Source organism: Camellia sinensis, chromosome 9 (assembly GCF_055761805.1).
Source record: "Camellia sinensis isolate YWXY chromosome 9, ASM5576180v1, whole genome shotgun sequence".
In the NCBI taxonomy this organism is placed as follows: Eukaryota; Viridiplantae; Streptophyta; class Magnoliopsida; order Ericales; family Theaceae; genus Camellia; species Camellia sinensis.
The window spans coordinates 93,355,360-93,377,083 of NC_138969.1; the positions used below are offsets into that span (position 1 = coordinate 93,355,360).

The 21,724-nt window shown below is 35.5% G+C and overlaps 1 protein-coding gene across 2 annotated transcripts; it reads right to left on the reverse strand.

The window, feature by feature from the left end:
• Positions 1-4,410: 4,410 nt before the first annotated feature.
• LOC114282451 (Tetratricopeptide repeat (TPR)-like superfamily protein) lies at positions 4,411-16,350 on the reverse strand. 2 transcript variants are annotated; one of them, XM_028225130.2, is made up of 4 exons: positions 13,260-16,350; positions 6,712-6,848; positions 5,699-5,827; positions 4,411-4,631 (listed from the first exon to the last, which is right to left on the reverse strand). In XM_028225130.2, exon 1 carries the CDS (start codon positions 16,123-16,125, stop codon positions 13,711-13,713), a length of 2,415 nt encoding a protein of 804 aa, XP_028080931.2. In that variant the 5' UTR covers positions 16,126-16,350; the 3' UTR covers positions 4,411-4,631; positions 5,699-5,827; positions 6,712-6,848; positions 13,260-13,710. The 2 variants fall into 2 exon arrangements, with proteins under 2 accessions (XP_028080931.2, XP_082743425.1); XM_082887299.1 differs by lacking the exons at positions 4,411-4,631; positions 5,699-5,827; positions 6,712-6,848 and adding an exon at positions 9,503-9,785 and having other exon boundaries at positions 13,260-16,311.
• Positions 16,351-21,724: the final 5,374 nt, after the last annotated feature.

Below are 21,724 nucleotides of genomic sequence, written 5' to 3' on the forward strand. Positions count from 1 at the left end.
GATGGAATGTGACGGCAGAGACCAAATTGATCAAAATTTCGAAATTGATATTAATCGAAATCTGAATGTCAAATTAAAAAATAAGTGAAAATTCAGAGAGTAAAATGATATTTTCTCTAAAAAACATAGTACAAGTCTTACATCAACAAAGAAGAGAAAAAGAAAAATCACCAATGCTACAACCCATCCAATCAAAACAAACCCAATCCGCAACTCTTAAAAATGCAAATAAAAGAAAAATCATAGCAGCCCCAGAAGTCACAAGTTACAAAATTAGAAGTGTTGCTTGAGACAATCTCTCCAATCTTAGTTACAGTTGAAGTAGTGGCATTTAGTTGGTTGTTCAAAAGTCTTTACACCATACTAAAACGTAAGAGATTTGACTCCTTGATTCTCCCCAATGGAAGATTTTTCAAGACATTTGTTATGATTCTGTGGGAGCTAAAATCGATGCAACATAAGCTCGAACTAAAGATCTCTGAACAGGACTAGAGTATGACCTTTTGGCCGAGCTAGAAAAACAAATAAGCTTTTTAGGGATAAATTTTTTTGTTCCTAAAAATGCAATATTAGTCGGTAAAAACTTTAGCCAATCGATTCACATAATCGTGCACTTAGTCCAGAATGTGTCACCGATTCACATAGTCATGCGCTTAGTCCAGAATGTCACCCAAAAGAGTAAAAAATAGACTTATAGTAACAAAATTTGACATCGTCACTATAAATAGACTTTTAAGAACAAAATTATGTTGTGGCAAAAGGTTTTAATTTTTTACACAACTAAAATTTGTTTCTAAAAGTGTTACCAAAATTTTAAAATCACGTTACTAAAAACCAAATAATGAACTTTAAACTTTTAAGGACAGAATTATGACATTATGTAGTGGGAAAAAGTTTTGATTTTCGAGACAACTGAAATTAATCTAAAAAAGCTTTGATTTTTTAGAAAATTAAAATTGGTCTCTTAAAATTTGACAATATTTTAATTGCGGGTAGCTAAATTTTTTATTTTTTATTTTTTTTTGCCTTTTGATTTTGTATTGGATAAATACTTCAAACAATATATATATACACATAATAATCCTTTTAATTGAACCAAAATATAGAGAAAATCGGTAAAAAATCCACTCTAACAATTGTCTAAGGCACTAGGTCTGGTTTTTTTTTTTTTTTTTTTTTTTTTTTTTGGCGGTGGTGAAGAGGTCCACACTTTACTAATTAATTTGGTAAAAAGTCCTGAAGAACATTTTATTTTTCAATTTTACCCCTTGATTTTTTTTTATCTGTTTGACTATTCGTTGACTATCTGTTCAAATTTATATCTATTTGTTCAAATTTTTTTGTCTATCTGTTCAATTTTTTTCTGTGTAAATTGTCTAACTGTTCAAATCTTTCTGTGTAAGTTTTCTATCTATCCAAATTTTATCTATGCAAACTGTCCAAATTTTACCTATCCAATTTTTTATCTATTCAATATTTTTATCTATACAAATTTTCTATTCAAATTTATCTGTACAAATTTTCATATCTATATAATTTTTATCTGCACAAAGGATTTAAGCTTCTTGAAAATTTCAATCCAAACCACATACTACAAACCAAATAAAACAGAAACAATATTTATTACCCACAAAAGAACCCACTAACATATATATATATATATAAAAATAATTCTTAAAACCAAAATGGGAAAAATTTAGTGAAATGAAAAGTCACAACAGCATAGATAAATTAAATGAAATAGTATTGACACTTTCTAGAGAGAGAGCAAGAGAGAGATTGACCTGAACAAAAAGTGAAGATAAAAATATTACATACATGATTGTTGTCTTAACTACTGAGGAATAGTTGGCACCACTTGCTTTCAATATTACATACTTGCTTTCAGTAGAGAGTATGGTGTTGAAAATCGACAGATTGAGGCCTGAAGTACAATTATGTTCGTAGAAGTGGAAGCTAGAAACTCAAAGAATTGACTTGAAACTCGGAATTTCGCGTCTACATCTAGATTGGCATCTCCACATTGATCACAAATCTAGTTGCTATCTATGGTACTTTGATATATGTTGAAGGTCTTCTCATGAATGTCTCGATGGTTGATGAACTCAGTGATCTGGTTGGAGAAGAAGTAGGCGACACTATCGACGGCGGCGCAACGCTTGAGCACAATTGACACATGCTCGCGGACAAAGTCAGCCATGCCAGTGGTGGTAGTGGATGTTTGTGGTTTCTAGAGAGAGAGAGAGATATAGAGGAGAGAGAGTAGTGGATGTTGATGGTTTAGAGAGAGAGCAAGAGAGACGCTTGGGTTTGATTTGCAGAGAAGAAAGAGAGAGAGAGACGGCAGCACAACGCCAATTGACACGTGCTCACGGACAAAGCCAGCCATGCCGGTGGTGGTAGTGGATGTTTGTGGTTTCTATAGAGAGAGAGAGAGAGAGAGGGAATGAGAGAGTAGTGGATGTTGATGGTTTAGAGAGAGAGAGCGAGAGAGACGCTTGGGTTTGATTTGGAGAGAAGAGAGAAGAGAGAGAGAGAGAGAGTGTGTGTGTGTGTGCGCGCGCGCGCGCGCAAGTGCGCAAGACTATTAGGCTTGGGATCATATATAGTATATGTAAATAAGGGCATTTTGGTCATTTTGCTTGAGTTTGTTGTCACGTCCTCAAGCCCGCCCCTAAAAGTTTGGGCATGACCCGTTCGAAAACAAACATTTAGCCTGTTGTATATAACATACGGGGCCTTATCGAAAGCATATAGTAAGAAAATAACAATACATATAATCTCCATTGAGCTACATCTACATGTTAGGACCTCATATGCATCACATGCACCATAAGAAATAGATAAGGTTCCAAACTATATCTCGCAGCATCGGTTATATACAAACATACATACAGTTCCAGCCCCACCATGGGCTTATACAAAAATCATTGAAGTTCTATACATTCAACCTCAATTGGGTAATCAAAAATAAGCAAACATCTTAACAGACTTTACATAAATAAATGGCTTCGTGCAGTGCCTGGACCCACAGAGGTTGACAAAAGAAAACGGTGGCATGGCTAGGACTGACCACCTGGTTGGTTACCTACAGAAACAGACATAACACAGAGTGAGCCAAGCTCAGTGAATAGTAATACATAAATAAAACAATGCTCGACTTGAAATATAATACATCAAAGCATAAAAAGATACACACATAGTTGGTCTGAATCCGTATTAATTCCATGACGGCCTTGGCCCATTCTTGAAACATGGTAGCTTGCAACATGATATCTTGAAACATGATGGCTATAAGCCCTTCGACATAATGGCACAAGGCCCTTAAACATGGTGGCGTTAAGCCCTTGAACATAGTGGCACGAGGCCCTTACATAAGTTAGCATTAAGCCCTTGAGTAAATTGGCATTAAGCCCTTGAATCATGTGGCATTAAGCCCTTGAATCATGCTTGTATGAACTCAAGAGGTGTCTCACACGGACTCTAGAGGTGACTCACATCGTAGCACTTAGTTCCGTGTAGCACTTTGTTTCATATTATAATAATAGAATAACTTGGCTTCAGAGTCTTACTGAATGAACATTTCTCATCTTTCCCATTTCTTTCTCTACATACATTGAAACATAGCATACTTGCATTTCAGGCATAAACATAATACTTATGACAATCACTAGCTACATTTGAAGCATATAATGGTTACTACTACTCACAGTGTTGTGATGACGTGCTTGTTCCTCCCGTAGTGTGCCTTCTGAGCTTAGATCTTTCCAATTCTCTCTAGATTATTCAATCTCTAATCTTGTTGAAGTTTCCCCTCTAGGTCTTCTCTCACTCAATCCTTCCTTGTTCCACTCTTCCCTTTACTTGTCTCCCAAGGGGGTTTTATGAGAAATTCCTAAGTCTTCTTCAAAGAGGCTTCTCATAGACATATATATATATATATATATATATATTGAATAAAGACAAAAATCAATCGTTCAAACATCCGAAATTGAAATTTCCCAAACATGCTTAATATTACATAAAAATTATGCTGATCATATATATATAATCAATTTCAGTTAATTAAGCCCCTAAGGCTTCCAATTTCTGCTTCTAACTTAGAGATGTAACAGATATTTTCCCTTGTTGAACAGATGGATATCCTTAAACATGGGGTTTATTTACTTAGCCTCAATTTCTCATGGAATTTCACAACAAGCATTCAAAAACACAAAATAGGGTCTAAAAATATATTAAAAACATGTACGAGGGTCGGGTTATTACATTTGTTCTTTTGAACAAACAATTTTAGCGTCGTTCACCAAATAAAATTTGAATTTGGATTTAGGACCGAGTGCCCAAAAATATATCAAATATTCCACCAACTATTAAAAACAAACATCAAAATTAACCAACTCCATGCAATAATTTTTCAAAACAACCACAACAAATTCAAAATTAACCACCAAAAATAATCCACCAACAATTTACAAATCCATGTGTCATTTTTCAAACACAAAAGTTTATAAATTCAAAAGACGACCACCATGTATGTAATCCACAAAGTTCTTGATTGTCTTGCAAATGAAACCACCATCACCTTATCCATCTACCTGATAGTAGCAAGGTGCATTCACATTGTACTGTTTCTGCAATTGAAAACATGAAGGAACTATAAGCAAAGACGATGAAGATAAATTCTGGAGAATAATATCTGTAAAGGAAATTCAATACACGAGAATTTGAAGATAGTAATTAAGCATTTACAGGAAAATGACTGAACAACAATAACTCTCATAGACCCAAGAACAATAAGGGAATTGAGAGGTATTATGTCTCATTTATAAATACCCTTCTTGTTCTAACTTCATCATTAAGAATATATAACAATAAGACAGCTGCTGGAGCTCCTAGCATTGTACCGTGGTTGTCATTGTTGCATTGCTAAGCTCACTGCTGATCTTTTCAGTCATTGTACCTTCCGTGTGTGTGCATATTTCAACTACTCAGCAATTATTGAGCTATATATCAGTCCATAACAAATTAGAATCAGGACAACAAATGAAGTAAACAAAACTGACATTTACAGCCACTAATGTCCATAGTGTCAGACAGAGGAACAAGTGTGCTGGCAATGGAAGTAGTTGAGGACTTCATATACTTAAACAGCAGTCCATCAACAAGCATCCTTCAGGTACTTGATGTATATATATCATGTACAAAGCATTTTTTGAGATTGTGAAAGTTAAAGGTACTTGCTATTTAGCACAATAAAAACACCCAGTATAGTCCAATGAATGCACTCATCAATATAGGACTTTATGGCAAGAATTAGGCCATGAGAAGTGAAGATAAATTGCCCTTGTAGATTGATTTTCAACTCTTCATGGAAGAGTGCATCTGTGTTCTCCCAAACATGTACTGATGCACAACATATATATATTCAGAATAAATTTGTAGACACCACCTACTTAAACGTTCACCATCTCCATATGCTTTTGCAATGGATGTACAATGGTCAAAATGAAGACTCAAGTAAACCTGTCTTAGCAAAGAAAACTTATGAGTTATCCTACTGAGAGAGAGAGAGAGAAAGAGAGAGAGAGAGAGAGATTCCAAGCACCTGTTCAATGCTAGTATAAATCTAATTCAAGGGGAGAAAATAAAATCAACAAATTTGCGTACTCTAGTTCAAATTGTAACCTAATTGCTATACCAGTCCATTCCAGCAAGCAGATAGGATGAGGGATGGCTATCAACGACCAGCTGCAACATTTCTGAAGTACGAATGCTTGAGCGCATCCTGGGCAGTAATTCTTCCACTTCGATTTAAGCAGAGCATTTTCTGGAAAAGAAAAGCAAAGAAAAGTGGAGCTTAAATTTAATTAACTATTGGAGCTACCACGAGCTTAAATTAAATAAAAAAAATATATATATGCCCAATTTAGTCTCCATTGGATGGGGACTAAATTTCCACTTTCAGTACGTACAGATGTTCAAAAATTATAAATCATAATATTGGCAATAACACTATTGAGCAACTAGAGGACAAAGCCCCTTCTTCCAGCCATTTCAAACTGAACCACATGTTCCTAGTAATGGATAGCAGATTTTAACATATATTTAAATAGCAAAATATGGCGAATCAATAAGTCAATAAAGAAAATTGGAAAAAAGAAAAAGAACTGCTCGCACATATGCATTAGTCTTGTAATAGTTGCTCTAAGTCTGGTCTTCTGTTTTCAACTTTTCACAAAATTGATACTAAATGCAGTGGAGACTTGAATTGCAATAGTTGAGGGTTGTACATGAAAAGAAATGCCAAACCCAGTTGATTGTACTAGGGACCTAGGGTCCAAAAGGCAGAGAATGAGGAAAACATAGTGAACTTTTTAACAAAAGAAATGAGAACTCTCATGCACAACATAGCATTTTCAATTTGAAGGATGCACTGGGATAAGTTACATCATTAGGGAGCAGGACTGATAGACCAGAACACAACCATACACACACTTGAATAGTAACACAAATTTTCAAGTGCAGGAACCATTTCAGCAAAATGTCCTTGTACATTTTATTATACTCGCATATTAGCAAAATTCGCAGTTAAAATACCATCTAAATATCATGAATTGGCAACCAAAAATTGACAATCACAATCACTCCAAAAAGATTAAGCATGTAGTAAGTACTCAGCATGATGGGTGCAAGAAAAAATGATAAGCATACCTCAACTTTTGAAATATGTAATCGAGGTCTGACTTCATAGACCTTAAGAGACGTGCATTTCTAGAGAAATCAGTGGAAACCTCTAGTACTCGTTAAAATGTGAAAGTACTGCATTACTGTCCTGCAACCATCCTGATCTGCAATTCAGTAGAAAAACAATTTTTTTATAGTACAAAATATAGAAACCAAATTAATTTTCAAACTAGGGTTGCGGTTCCAATTAAGAAACTGATGCTTGAAAAGTGCTGAGTTCAAGCAGCAAACCATTAAATAAAAAAAAAATAAATAAACATTCTATAATTTGTAAACTACAAATATAATAAACAAAGGAAGGAAAGTAAAGGCCAACAATTTCGAAGAAATTATTTCTGCTTTGTCAATTATCATGACAAATCTCGGTTTAATTTCGTAGATGAAAAATGTCTGTAAATAATGGATAAAGAATCATGGCCAAAGATGACTGCAGAATAAGCCACATCGAAAAACATCAACAACCATTGTTCTGTCCATGTGGTTGAGGAGCACCTACATCATGCCCTCTTAGGTGAAGATAGCAAGGTACCTAGAGAACATCACTATCTTTGGGTCATTAAAATATTGGCACTAGCGGAATTAATTGTTAGAATCAAATGGCATAATGTTATTTGTAAAAACATTTCTGCATGGCATGTAAATAACTAGGTAAGACTTGTACTAAAAAAGTCATTACTCAGTAGAGTCTCACAACTAGAGGCATGAGTGAAAAGGGGCCATTTATTTTTATCTCTACGAATGCATTTGCTCAAATTATTGTTTTCCCATCAATCATCTTGTCCTTAAATCAAGAAGCAATCTTAGCAACATGTTCAATTCCCAGAGGAAATGCTAGGAATTTTTTTCCCATTATTACCATAGCTTTTTTCAAAGGTACCTATTGTCTTCTTAATAAATAGGTTTATCTGAGAGTAAAATGGTAAATGTAATCATATGTAAAATATATTTTATTTGTGTTATGTTGATATGCTTTACAATTTTGTTTCTTTCTTCCGACCTTGCAGCAAGATTTGTTGCTGAAATTTTCAGCACTAGAATCTGAGGGCAAAGATATCACAGAAAAACTGCAGGAAGAGATACAGAAAAAAGCAGAGGAAATGGATATTTTGCAAACAGATATTGACAAGCATGAGCAGCTATTCTTAACAGGCATGACACAGATGTAATTCCGTGATAAAAACAGTCTCCAAACATTTTTTTTTTTTTGGTGATAAATCGGTCTCCAAACAAATTTGTCTATCAGTAGCTATTCTTAACATGATATTGGGAAATCTCGTCACACTTATTGAACAATATATATACACATTGGGAAATCTCATCATTAATACTCAATTTACTACCAGTCTACAACTACATGAAGGAAATGGGGCACATAAATTTCATAAAAGGATCACAACCAAGCATATCCATTCATATGAAATGGAAGCATATACTAAAAAGAAACCCTTGCAGCTCCACTTCTAACTGAGGTGCCTTGTGCCACTATTAGAGTGGTGCCAATAGAATTTTACCTATCACGACACTAACGTGTTTACTTAGTAAGAAATGAGATTACTGTCGGGTGAGTGTCAACACTCACCCCCTATGAAGCACAGATACTTCAAATAAGGTGACGTATCTATATTGTGTCTGTATCGGATATCAATACTCATTGGATACTTGCGGAAGCGGATACACTTCAAATACTTATTAAAAGTATCAGATACTTCTTAATTAATTTTTCATTAATTTTGGAGTATCGGATACCTAATTTTGAAGCATCAGGTACTCCAAGTCATGTATTACTTGTTTTACAAAATTAAAATTGTAACATTTATTGTATAATATTATAATATAATATAATATAGTTAAAAGAATAAATATAAGAATATTTTTCTAATACTTTGTTTAGTTCTTTGATAAGAAGAACATAGTGAGTTAAATAATAGAATTTGTCAAATTAATGTATCCTAATTGTTTCATGTATGTCTCCTATAACTACATAGAAAGTAAGAATTAACAAAAGAATATAACAATAGTAAAACTAAATATCAATAAATAAATAAGCAAGTAAACTTGAATACAATATTTTTTACTAATGTCAAAGGGAAAAGCATATAGACAAGTTGTGAATTGTTCTATTATTGTAATATAAACATAAATGAAATATTTGCAAGACGTGTTGAAAATTAAAAGGTAAACAACTACTAACTTAAATTAATACAAAATTCTTAAAGGTTAGTATTTTGCATTATAAATAACATTGTAGTTTCTCAACATTCTTTAGCTTATGTGTAACATATTACTAATAATTTTTAAAAATATATTTTTCACAAACATATCCTGGCCATACCTATATCCTATTGTTTTAGGTTTTATCATATCGTTGTATCCGAATCTCGTATCCGTATCCATGCTTGCTAGCTCACCCCCTTGCATTGTGTAAGTATCAATAGACACCGGTCGATATGAGCATGAGGACATGGTTTCTTTTGTTATAGACCCTAGGTTAATTTGGGCATGCGTGCCTTTACACCTTTTTGTTAGATTATTGTATTAATTAATTTTGACTCTGTAACTTAAGCATTCATTTCCATTATTGCATGATGTACCTTATTTTGTTGATATGCATACCAGGTGAGGATGTGTTCAGCATGTGTCACGATCCAAGCCCGCCCCTATAGGTTTAGCATCGCAACCGGCCAGTAATCCTTGGATTACCAAGGGCCTCATGACAGATTAGCATATAATAAGGGGCTGTGGAAGGAAATATACAAAATAGACAAGGTCCAATGAGCTGTGATAACATACATGAGATAGTAAAGCTTGAAACTTTTATAAAATGTGGGCGAAGTCAACACACGTGTTATATATACACAACACACTTAGGCGTTCAGGACAAAAATCTCACCCACAACTTAGCAATAACATAGTCTAATACAGATTACAAAAACAGCCACAAAACTGAACTTCAACAGGAACCTCCTCGGGAGGTGCAAGAGTTGGCTGACAAAACTGAAACGTGGGCTGTCAACTCTGGCCCTGATCACGCACCGGCTCACCTATATACATAATATAAACAGTGAGCGGAAGCCCAGTGAATAATGACGGAGTAAAGGGTTTTAATGAATGAGTCCATACAGATTCAAAAATCATAATTCGTTTTCATAACAAATTCATATTCATATTCTTGTCCAGATCATATACAGAAGTCATAAGTCTTGCTTAAGCATACGTGATACATCCATTAGCGTTGACAGAACAGATACAGAGCAGATGCAGAACACGTGGGGGTTATAAATAACCAATTCCATAAAGGAACTTCCGGATCCGGGTAACAGAGAATAAACATGTTGAGCCCCATGATGGAGCCTCCGGTACGGGTAACGGAGTGCAGACATATTGAGTTCCATAATGGAACCTCCGATACTGGGTAACAGCTAACACATATCACATGATGCTAAAGATGCCACGAATACATATCAAAAATTGGACAATCATTCATTGTACAGAATATAGCACTTCAGAAAACAGATCTTACTTTATCACACAGAAAATAAATACAGTTGAACATAACTTTACTAAGTTATTACTCACGGTTAGCTTCGAGGCAGACAAACGGAGCAGACTAGTCAAACGGTATACAACACGTGACCTACATGACACATAACAGAAACACACCTAAAACACACGCTCGAATTGTACATAACTAACTTCGTTGCTCTTAGTGCGTTTCTAGTCTTTAATCCTCATTATGGAGTCTTAATCATGGCCTAGGAATGCCTAGGATGGAATGAGGATGCAAAAATGTATTGAAAAATATTTTTCAAAACTTGTTGAAAATAAGGTCCACGCTCGAGCGTGGATTTCCTCGCTCAAGCAGACATGCAGACAATGAAGCTCCGCTCGAGCGTGACTTTCCCCGCTCGAGCGGACTGCAAACTTTTGAAAAAGTACTGGTTGCATGTTTTTCACGCTCGACGGACGCTCGATCCCCGCTCGAGCGTGAGACTCAGACCCTCGCTCGAGCGGACTGCAAAACACACAAACTTCTAGGTATATGCATTTCACGCTCGAGCGTGACCATCGACGCTCGAGCGGAAGTGCATGTACTCAGAGTGCACGCTTGCGCGTGGATCAAATTTCTGGAATTTCCAGATTTGATTGTCAAGCTCAAAATCAACCTCAAATGCATCAAACTCAATTTTCTGGGCCCTATACTTTGGAAAACACTTAGAGACTCATAAAACAACATGTTTAAAGCATCATAACAAGAAATTATGGCCCAAAAGCATGCCAATTGAACAAAACTTAATGTGAAACTCAAGGATAATTCATGTACATGACTTGTATGCAATTCTTTGAACCAAAGTTTTCCAAAACATGACCAAATGCAATGTTCAACTCAAAAACATGATCAACTATGACAATATGACATAGAACATGAAGAATTTCTAAAACAAAGCTACGATTATGACATGCATGCAAGAATTCTTTAGGAAAACAACCTCAAATGCCATGAATTACACATGCATGTATGCATTGAGCTTCAATTCTCCAATCTTAGCTTAATTGACCACCTAACTTTCTTGTGTTCAAGTACTTTATGTCTTAAATACAAAGTTTAAGAGTATAGTTCTTACCTAAGGTTGATTTCAAGAGTGATCCTAACCCAAAGCTTCAAATTGTCTTCAATCTCCTAGTCAATTCTTTATTTGAGCTCAACCTCCCTCTACTCTTCCTCTCTCACGTTTTTCCCCTTAGAATAGGCTCAAAGTGCTTTGAAATCAAGGAAAGGAGATGAGTGGACTTATAAAGGAATGGTGCCCATTTAGTTAAAGTCGTAGGCAATTAAATGGGATTAAATTAATCTTATTTAATCGTTCCGTAACAAATTTTAAATCGAACCTACCATAAAATTCTATAAATTCCACATAACACATATATTAAATCAATCCCAGAATCGGATGCAGATAAGACCTTCAATCCGCAAGCCGAAACTAAAACGTGAACAGATCTTTCTACGCTTAACAGATATAGACACAAACAATGCATCACACACATGCAGTTTAATTCAGAATTTCACCTTAATTGCTAATTAGGCATAATTAATCATGGATTAACATTAATCAGATGTCGGGGTTGTTACAGCATGTGAGAGAACACTTGAGTTTTCGAACTTAAAGGGTGAATTATTTCAAAATTTATCAAACGGCACGCTTCTCAATGTAAGTCGAACTTTATCAAAAACACTTTGTTTGCCACCTAAAGTTAAGTTAGGCTATATAAAGAAAAATTGACATGTTTTCCCACCTCATCTAATCTAAGGCCATTGAACACGTTTTGCGAGGCAAACTTAGTTTCGAGAATTTAATAAGAATTGAATAAGAAAAGTGATTTCGAGTATGAACTAAGTAATGAAGATAGTTTTACTTAAAAATCTCATGCTTAGATTAATTAGTTTCTGCCTAATTGGTCTTTGAAAATTGGCGTGTGACAATTTGGCTCGGTTTGAGGAAGTTTTGGCAGTGGGTGAATTTCTAGGTGGACAGGGATGTGTGGGTGTAGTTTTGGTAAGATAGTTGGTGTGGTGAACAGAGTTTGGTGGTTCGGTTCCACTAATGTTTCGTCTTGTGGAAGATAAGGATGTCATGGTAACATCGTATATGTCCCTAGTAGATGAGAGGGTCGTGTGGGATGTGAGGTTTCAGAGGCAAGTGTTTGACTAGGAGGTTGATTAGTTGGTGGATTTTTAGCTTTGTTGTATGGCATTCAAGGGGTTGGGGTGGGGGAGGATGGAGTGGTGTGATGTTGTAAGGGTTCTAAATGGGTTTTTTCGGTGTCCTCTTTTTACCAAACCCAGGTGGGGCTTTTGGATTGTTCTTTTCCATGGAGTGTGTGGGTGGTGGGTGTGCCAAATAAAGTGGCATTTTTTGTGTGGATGGTTGTGTGTGGTAGGATTTTGACTTTGGATAATTTGATTCGTCATCGTCAAATTTTGGTCAATTAGTGTTGTATGTGTTGTCTTGTCAGGATGTGGAATTCGTCTTGTGTTTACTGCTTCATTGTCATGTGGCCTTCCTGCTTTGGGGTTTGATTTTTGCAATGTTTGGATTGGATTGGGTGCAGCAAGGGAGTGTGAAGGAGGTTTTGTGCAGTTGGAGGAGGGATCGAGTATTAGAAGGCTTGGAATTTGGCGCCCCTATGTTTAATGTGGCTAGTTTGGTTGGAGCGTAACCGTCAAACTTTTCAAGGGGTAGAGGTGTCGGTGCCTTGTTTGAAGAATAAATTTTTGATGGTGTTGTCTAGTTGGGTGTTAGGGAGGGTTTAGCCGGATTTATTTTCTTTTTTGGATTTTGTTGATTTTTTATTTGTCTAATATGTACTTCTTGTGGTGCTAGCATCGTCTTGATGCTTCTTTCTAATAAAGTTACTTTTATTTATAAAAAAAGAAGAGAGAAGGTCGACATGGTTTACTCATCATCAAAAGGAAGTTTGTACAGAGAGATGAAGAGGGAAAAACGAGATGGCATTACCATGATTGAAGCTCTATAACACACAATTCTAGCAGCAGGACACTCGATGGATAGGCAAGACCCTGGTTATCTCACTGCAGCTCAAAAAAACATTCCAAGGTGCTCAACAAATACAGTTCAAATTGAGGTAAAATGCATCCAATAGAATGCATAATCCCCTGTTCGTGCTGATTCCAAGCAGCATGTCAGCCAAGAGGGAACTTGGTAAAGAAATCCAGTTCAAGAGCCTATATTTCCAGAGGGGGAAGTCCTTGCAGCATCACAAGCAAGCCTAAACTTAGTGGGTGTCCAGACCTTTCAAATTGGATTGGGTTCATTTGGATTCCTTCTCCTACATCAATCTCTTGCTCACCTTGACATGATTGAAACTCAAGATATAGCTCCATCACCAGAGTACAACGAATTGAAAACAAAACCATGCCTATCACAATTCAATTGAGAAGAATGCAGCCTAGCTTTGCACATTTTGTGGGTGCTGAGGTAAAATGCATCCCCGTTCTACAAACCGTAGCATCAGCTTATCTGCTTCATCTGCTTTCCCCTCTAGCATCAACCTCTTGCTCACCTTCTCACATAACTTCAAATCCGGGATCAGATTCCGATTAAACATTCGACATGCTACTTTATATGACAACAGAGGAATCCCTTTACCTAAATAACTCTCCATGAGCATGTGGCAAGTAATGGCATCTATTCTTGAAGCTGTCCTCAAAATCTTCCCCAAGAGTTTGTAAGCCTCATTAAGGTTTCCAAAACTACAAAGCTTTTCTATAACCTGATTATACGCTGTTCGGCACTCTTGTCTTGAAAGCATCTTCTCCAATAATTTCAACAAATCTTCCACCCTACCCTGCTCACAGAACCTGTGGATGATTGTCCGGTATGTAACAGGGCTAGGAACTAAACCCTTTTGAAGCATTTTCTTGGTCAGTTCAATTGCCTCTTCTATTCTACCTTTCCTTCCTAATGCGTTAATAACTGTCGTATACGTGAATGTGTCGGGGTGTTTGTTACTCAAATACATGTCATCAAGCAATGAGAGAGCAGCATCCAAGTCATCTTTCTGACAAAACCCATGAATTACAGTGGTAAAGTTCACCACAGTCACTGCACACCCCTTATGCAGACACCCCTCCATGAACTTCTTAGCATCATTTACTCTACCCTCTCGACAAAGAGACTGAATCAGTAAGTTAATTTCGACTGGAGTTGGAAACAAGCCCATGCTGACCATTTCTTTAACTATATCACAGGCCTCGGATAATTTACCATCCCTACGAAGCCCATGCATGACAACGCTGTATGTTATGGCATTTGGGGTCCACCATTCTTCATCACTCGAGGTCATCATTTCTCTCGCCTCTGCCGATTTCCCATTTCTACAAAGCCCATTTAAAAAGGCAGTATATGATACAGTGTTTGGTTTGCAACCATGCTTTTCCATCTGCTGGAGCAACTTTCTGGCTTCATCCACATCTCCTATGCGACAAAACCCATTGATAACAGAAGTGAAAGTCACTACATCAGGGTTGCAGCCCTTTGAGAACATTTCGCTTACAAGTTCTTTTGCCATATCTATCCTTCCCTCTTGACAGAATGAGTGAATTATTGCACTATACCCAACCTTATCGACCAAGAATCCTCTCTCTTCTGCTTCCCTCAAAAATTCAAGTGCCTCATCACCATGACCATGCTTGGATAGCATATGGATAAGTGTATTGTAAGTAACCTGGTCTGGCAATAGTTTGCTAACTTTCAACATCTTCTCCATCAACTCCCTCACTTCTTTGATCCTTTTCTCCTTGCAGAGAAAACCCATCACTGTATAATAACTAACTTTATCTGGTAAACAACCGTTAAATGGCATTTTGGCGATCAACTGTAATGCGTCTTCGATCTGATGAGTATCACAATACCCTTTGATCAAGCAATTATAAGTGACAGCATTAGGTTCAATCCCTACAATTTGCATCCTATTTAAGAACCTCAGCGCCTTTTCCAACCCATTCCCCTTTACCAAAATATGAATGGTTGTGTTGCATATGGACAAATTGGGTTCAACTCCTGCCTTTTGCATCAGATACAGGACTCGCATTGCTTTCTTGATATTACCGGCTCGGCTATATGAAATCATCACACAACCAAAAGCTTCGGGCCAACATTGAATTCCCCTTCTGAGCATGAGACGAAGGACCCTTCGAGCACCCTGACACAACTTAGTCTTACTGAGAACATTGAGCATTGCATAGTATACAATTTGGTCATGACGGTACCGCCACTGCCGATCAGCCCAATAGAAAAATTTCAAAGCCACCCGTTCATCAACTTGAGAGCGCAACACAGCACAAACTTGCTGAGGTTTGAGGCTTCTAAGTAAGTGCCTCAACTCCCCTTCAAGCTTGGGAGTCCAAGATGACCCAAGATCAATTAACCTACAAACTTCTTTCACTAGAGGGTGTCTTAATTCATCATCATCCCCTTCAACTCTCATAAAATCTTCCCCTTTTTGCAGCTGCTTTGTATTGACCATGTTCAGAACCCTAAGATCATCATCACTATCACTCTCACCCTCTACTCCTTCAGACTCATCATTTGAATCATCAAAATAATAATTTTTTCTACAGTCAGCACTAGATTTCTTAACTCCCGTTTCCTTGACTCTCTCAAACCCATGTTCACTATCATCAAATTGATTGGTTTCCACACATTGGGCACACAAATTAGGGTTTGAATAAGAAGTGGGTTTGGGGTTCCTTGATGACCATGATGAAAAAAATGCATCAATAACAGTAAAGGCTATTGGGTGTCTTCTGAAGTTAGCTCTTCTTCCTAGTAGCTTCAATATCAATGCCATGAATGCATGCATTAAACCCAAACAATTTTCTAAAATTTTGAATTGAAACTAAACAACATTTGTGGGGAAAGATTCAAACTCAGTATTAAGAGTTGGTACAACCAAGCAATCAAGAAAGAACCAAGAAAATTGACAAATGTCACCTGGCACTGGCAGAGAGGTTGGTTGGCTGAAGAGCGTGGCTTCTCCTCTGCTCAGGACGAAGAACAAGAAGAAACGGAAAGGTCATTTTCGGTTGCTGCTATTTCCAAAACTCCCTACGTTTTCCTTACAGCATTATTGATTGTACACTCTCCTGGTAACAGCTTGAAATGTTCTGGCATTAGCAACAGCCAATTATTTATTTATTTTATTTTATTGATTTCTAAATTAAAGGGTAAATTACACTAATCTCCCTAATATTTAATAAAATTGCAGAAATCTCAATGACAAAAACCTCCTTTCAAGTTTAACTTTAAATTATACTGACATTTCATGAGATTTAGGCCTGGTTTGGGATACCAAAAAAATTCAAAAAGCTAAAATGTTATTAAAAAAACTTAAAAGTTATCATTATTTATCAAAAAAAATATATATAAAAATTAATTTTACACAAAATTATTACAAACAACTCTGACGTCTCCACAGACACAACTGACTTTTTTGGAAAAATTGCACAGGCAAGGTACACAAACAACACTGTGCTGTTTGGCCCGTGGAAGCCCATCACGAGTCCCGTTTTAGTAATCTAAACTGTACAATGTGTAGAACTCGTCGAGTACTATATGTTTGTAAAAAATCATGTTGATTGGATATCGCTAACTACATGATCAAATCAGTTTTATATAAAAAATGATGGTATTAAAGTTAACAGTTGAAAAAAACTAATCTGATCAGATAACTATTGATATCTGATCAACGTGATTTTTTATAAGCATATAGTACTCAACGAGTTCTATACATTGAAAAGTTTTGATTAGCAAAACGGGACCCGTGGTGGGCCCCCACGAGCCGAATAACACCGTCCAATTCAATATCCAAAAAGGAAGAAACCATCTCTTAGCTTATACTCTACCACATTGTCTCTTAATTTATCCTACCATACCGCCTATTTTATCACAATCTTCTCCTATACACTAATTTATATTATTTTTTAATGCACATTTTTTTGTAAAAAATGAAAAAGTTATCCCAAACAACCATCTTTTTTCCCTCAATTTTTTAGTCTAAAAAGTCAAAAAGTACACTTATTTAGAACACTCCAAACAATCCTTTAATAAGATTGTAAAACGTTCTTTAAGATTTTGAAATAATAAAAATCTCTTTTGAGATTTAGTTTTAAATTACACTAATCTTTCTGAAGTTTAATGAAATTATAGCAATCTTAAATTTCAAAAATGACTAATTTAATTACATTTTTAATTTTACCTTTTAAAATTGTGTCCAATTACAAAGCAATAAATATATATATATATATACATTACATATTTTCTTTCTTTATTATGTCTACAGCCTCTATTGATTACGTGTGCCTCTTTTGTCCAAATCCCACATTTTGCCAAGTATGTTGTAAATTGACTTGAAAAGATCACTTGAAAAGATCCCGCACAATCCACCACTGCAAACCTTATTTTATTGGATAAATTATATTGGCATTTCTTGAAATTTGATTTAATTATATATCATCTGTTACCATTTTAAAAATTATATTATCACTTCTATAGTTAATAGTCTCATTTCATAAATCTCTGTTTATATAAAAGATAACAACTCTTAATAAGAAAATAACAGAAATTACATTGAAAAAAAAAAGTAAAACAAAACAAGAAAAAAGAAAGTGTATGAATTCAATGTCTTTTTGATACCAACATTAATTCCGTCTAAATAATTATAATGAGAAAGGTTCAGTATAATTTTTCAAATGTCAAGAAAGGATATCTATAAAACCCAAACATCAGTAATGTAAATATAATTTACCCTATTTTATTTCATTATCTTGCTGTTGTTACAACAACTGCACCCTATTTGGGCTAACCACTCACCTGTGATTGATGTATGAAGGAAAAAAAAAAAAAGACACATGATTTTAGGGTCATGAGAGTCTCCAACTTTAGAACTCCCAAGCATTTTTGCAGCTATAACCCTCTTCTCTAGGCAATCACAGGCCAACTCTACTCCACATGAAACTCCACTCATAACCCATCGGTTGTGTTTACATAGTCCTAATTTAGGAACTTGGTTAAATTTTTTTACTTTTGACTTATTTTGATTATATCACTTCTCTATTTTTTTTAAAAATAAAAAATTAACTTTTAACTAGCTTTTCAAAACAAACCATATAGGTCAAGTCCAATCTTTAAATTTTAATGGAAGATTCAAACTAATTTGCCCCTTGACATATTACATGTTAGATGTTGCGATGTCTGGTTATTTTTTATTTTTTTTCATACCTTAAATTGCTATAATTTTATTGTACACATTCATTTTTAATAAATTTATTTTTTTGAAATGTACTCATCAAGATCTATTAAATAAGATTATTATTGAATATGAAATTGCATAAAATAAGCACACAATCGATGAATTTTCAATTTTGTGATGCGCAACTTTGCAGTTACTATAACTGATAAATTTTGCATTTTTGTGTGAATAATTGAAAATTTTCACAATTACTTATTAGGGGTGTAAACGATTCGATTCAGTTAGAATTGAAGCAAAGTTTAGTACCGAGCAAAACTTTTCAATTTTGTTAGTTAAGGAACCTAAATAAACCGCATACTACAGTCTGGTTTTGTCAGTCGTATCGGTTTGGTATAGAGAAGGGATTCACATAAGATTTTAAAGAGTTTTATAAAAAAAAAACTTGTAAAATCTCACATTGGGAATACATTAATAAAAATGGTGAAAGTTGTTCTACAAAGGCATCCATTCCTTATTTTTATTATAAAACATGTATAATTAGTCACTTATCTTCTGATCTACAAAGAATTAAAATAGAAACATATTTTACATATAATATTTCGGTTGGTTTAGTTTTGTTTTAGTGTACAAAAAATTTCAAACCAAAATTGGTACATTATGAAAAATATGTCAAAAATTGAAATTTCAATCGGTATTAAGCGGTTGGTTAAGACTATCTTTCTTGCACCCCTAATTACTATAATTGAGTAATTTCTAAGCTAACTTTTATATGCTTAATTGACAAATTATCAGTTTCACAGTTACTATTTTGCATTTTTTGTGTTATAACAACAAAAATTTCATTGTTATAATTGAGAAATTTCTCAATTAATGGTGAAAATCGAGAAACATCTCAACTAGAATTATTATATTTTTTTTTAATTAACAACCGCAATAATTTTTATTTTCTCCAGCAAAATTTCTCAAATTTTTTTGCCTCATAATTTACATTGAATATCTATCTTATTTGATATCCACTACTAAAAACCGGAACTTTTGCGACGATCTTAAACATTGCAAAAGGTTCGCATGCATATTGTCAGAAAAGACTTTTTGTGACAGAGCAGTGACGTGAAATGGGGGGGTGGCAGAAGGGAGCGTGACAAAAAGTATTTGTGACGGTTATAAACCGTAACTTTCTTGTAGCGACGGATAATCAATGATTTTTGCGATAGTTTAACCTAACACAAAAAAGGGGGAAAAACTTCATTTTTAGTGACGATGTTGGTTGCCGTCGCCAAAAACTTTTTTAGCGACAGTATTTGACGTTGCGAAAAGTATTATTAGTGACGGTCTAAAACGTTGCCAAAAAAGTAGAAGTAAATTAATACTATATTTGTGATAGTTTAAATCGTCACTCACTACAATAAAAAAGGCCTTTGGTGACAAACTGATTTTGTCTCCAAACATCAAATTTTCGTCACTAAAGTGAACTGTGGCGAAAAAAATTTGTTACCACATTTATTGCCTATACGTTGTCGCTGAAAGTACCTGGTGACGAAAAAAAGTTTCGTCGCCTATTTTTCATTTTTGGCGACCAAATGTTACATCTCCAAATGTTGCATTTTTCGTTCTCTATAACATCAATTTCGTCATCAAAACTAAATAATATTTTATTTTAATTGTTTTTGGCGACAAAATATTTTGTCACCAAATAGATTTTAGTGACGAAAGTTTTCCTCCCCAATGATATAGATTAAGGTGACAAAAAAATTCGTCACTAAAATAAGCAGAAAAGAAAATTCTTCAATGACAAAAAATATTTTGTCACCAAATATTTCAATTTAGCAACGAAATATTCAGCAAATGTGACAAAATTATTCGTCATGTTTTTTGAAAACTAATAGCGACATTTTTTATTTCGTTACTAATAATAATTAAAAAAAATTAAAATGGGGGTACTATTTTCAAATTAATTTTTTTTTTCAGTAAAAATTCCCTGCGCATTTTAATAACTTGTTCAATAAAATATCTATTACAAATCAATACAAAAATCTGTTCAATTTCATAAACATCACAATTGAATTTCAGCACTATCCACAAAAATACAATATGAACTACATGCGGATTAAAAGCATGTCTCTTAATATCCACAAAAAACATGTCTACTAATATTTACAAAAACATAATATCAACCGCATGCGGATTACCAAACACGTCTCCTCATATCCACAAAAAACATGTCTACTAATACCAACAAAAATAAAATATCAAGTGCGGATTACCATGCGAAGACTTGCATGTACAATCCCTGGCCAAAAGTTGTGCATAACAAGTACGTGACACAATAGTGCCACCTTGCGGCGTGGATACTCACATATCAGTTGCAAAGTCCTACAGAATTATACATACACGTCCACACCAAAATAAAAGAAATGCGAACTGCCTCGCATGTGCACCATCCCAAAAAAAAAAAAAAAAACAAACACACACACATAATATACTACAGTCTCATGATTGCCAAATAGTAGAATGGCAATCCAACCACAAAGGCCTAGTCTAAGTCAACAGCACCGCCATTCCCAAACAGCCGTGTCCCCTCTTCACAATCCCTGCCAACATTGGCAGGCATACAAGCACGCTTCTCTATCAACTAGTTGACAATGTAATTCTGGGGGAGGGCTATGGTGATGTCCCGATTATCGAGTGAATCCATTATGCCGCATGCGAATGAAAACAACTGACCGCCGGGCTCTAATCCAGGCGTGCTCATAAGCCGTGCAAGACAGTCCCCCACTGTGTTCTCACCTTTACTCGTGACAACGTATTGCGTGATTTTCAGCTCCCTGCTTTGTTTGCTCACTACTTCCACGAGATTGTCCATGCTACTAGCGACAGTACCAGGCGCTGCCCACTTGCACCGTTTTGCATTGGCTGATCCATCCACGGCTGATTAGAGGGGAGCATCATCAAAGAGGCTACTATCAACCACGTTCTCCCCGACAGTGTCATGGCCCGGCTGTGGTGGTGTGCCTGCACTGAGAGGTCTCATCCCGCTATCCTCGTTGGCATTGGTTGCAGCAGCATCATCATCGCGCACTTCTGTTAGAGTCCATACATGTTTCCCAGTCGCTGTTGCGCCAGAGTACACCTGCTCCATGAGGTCCACGTGCTCTAGAGGCTTACTCTTGAATTTAGCACATCGGTTGTTCATCTGTGAGGGAGAAAAATC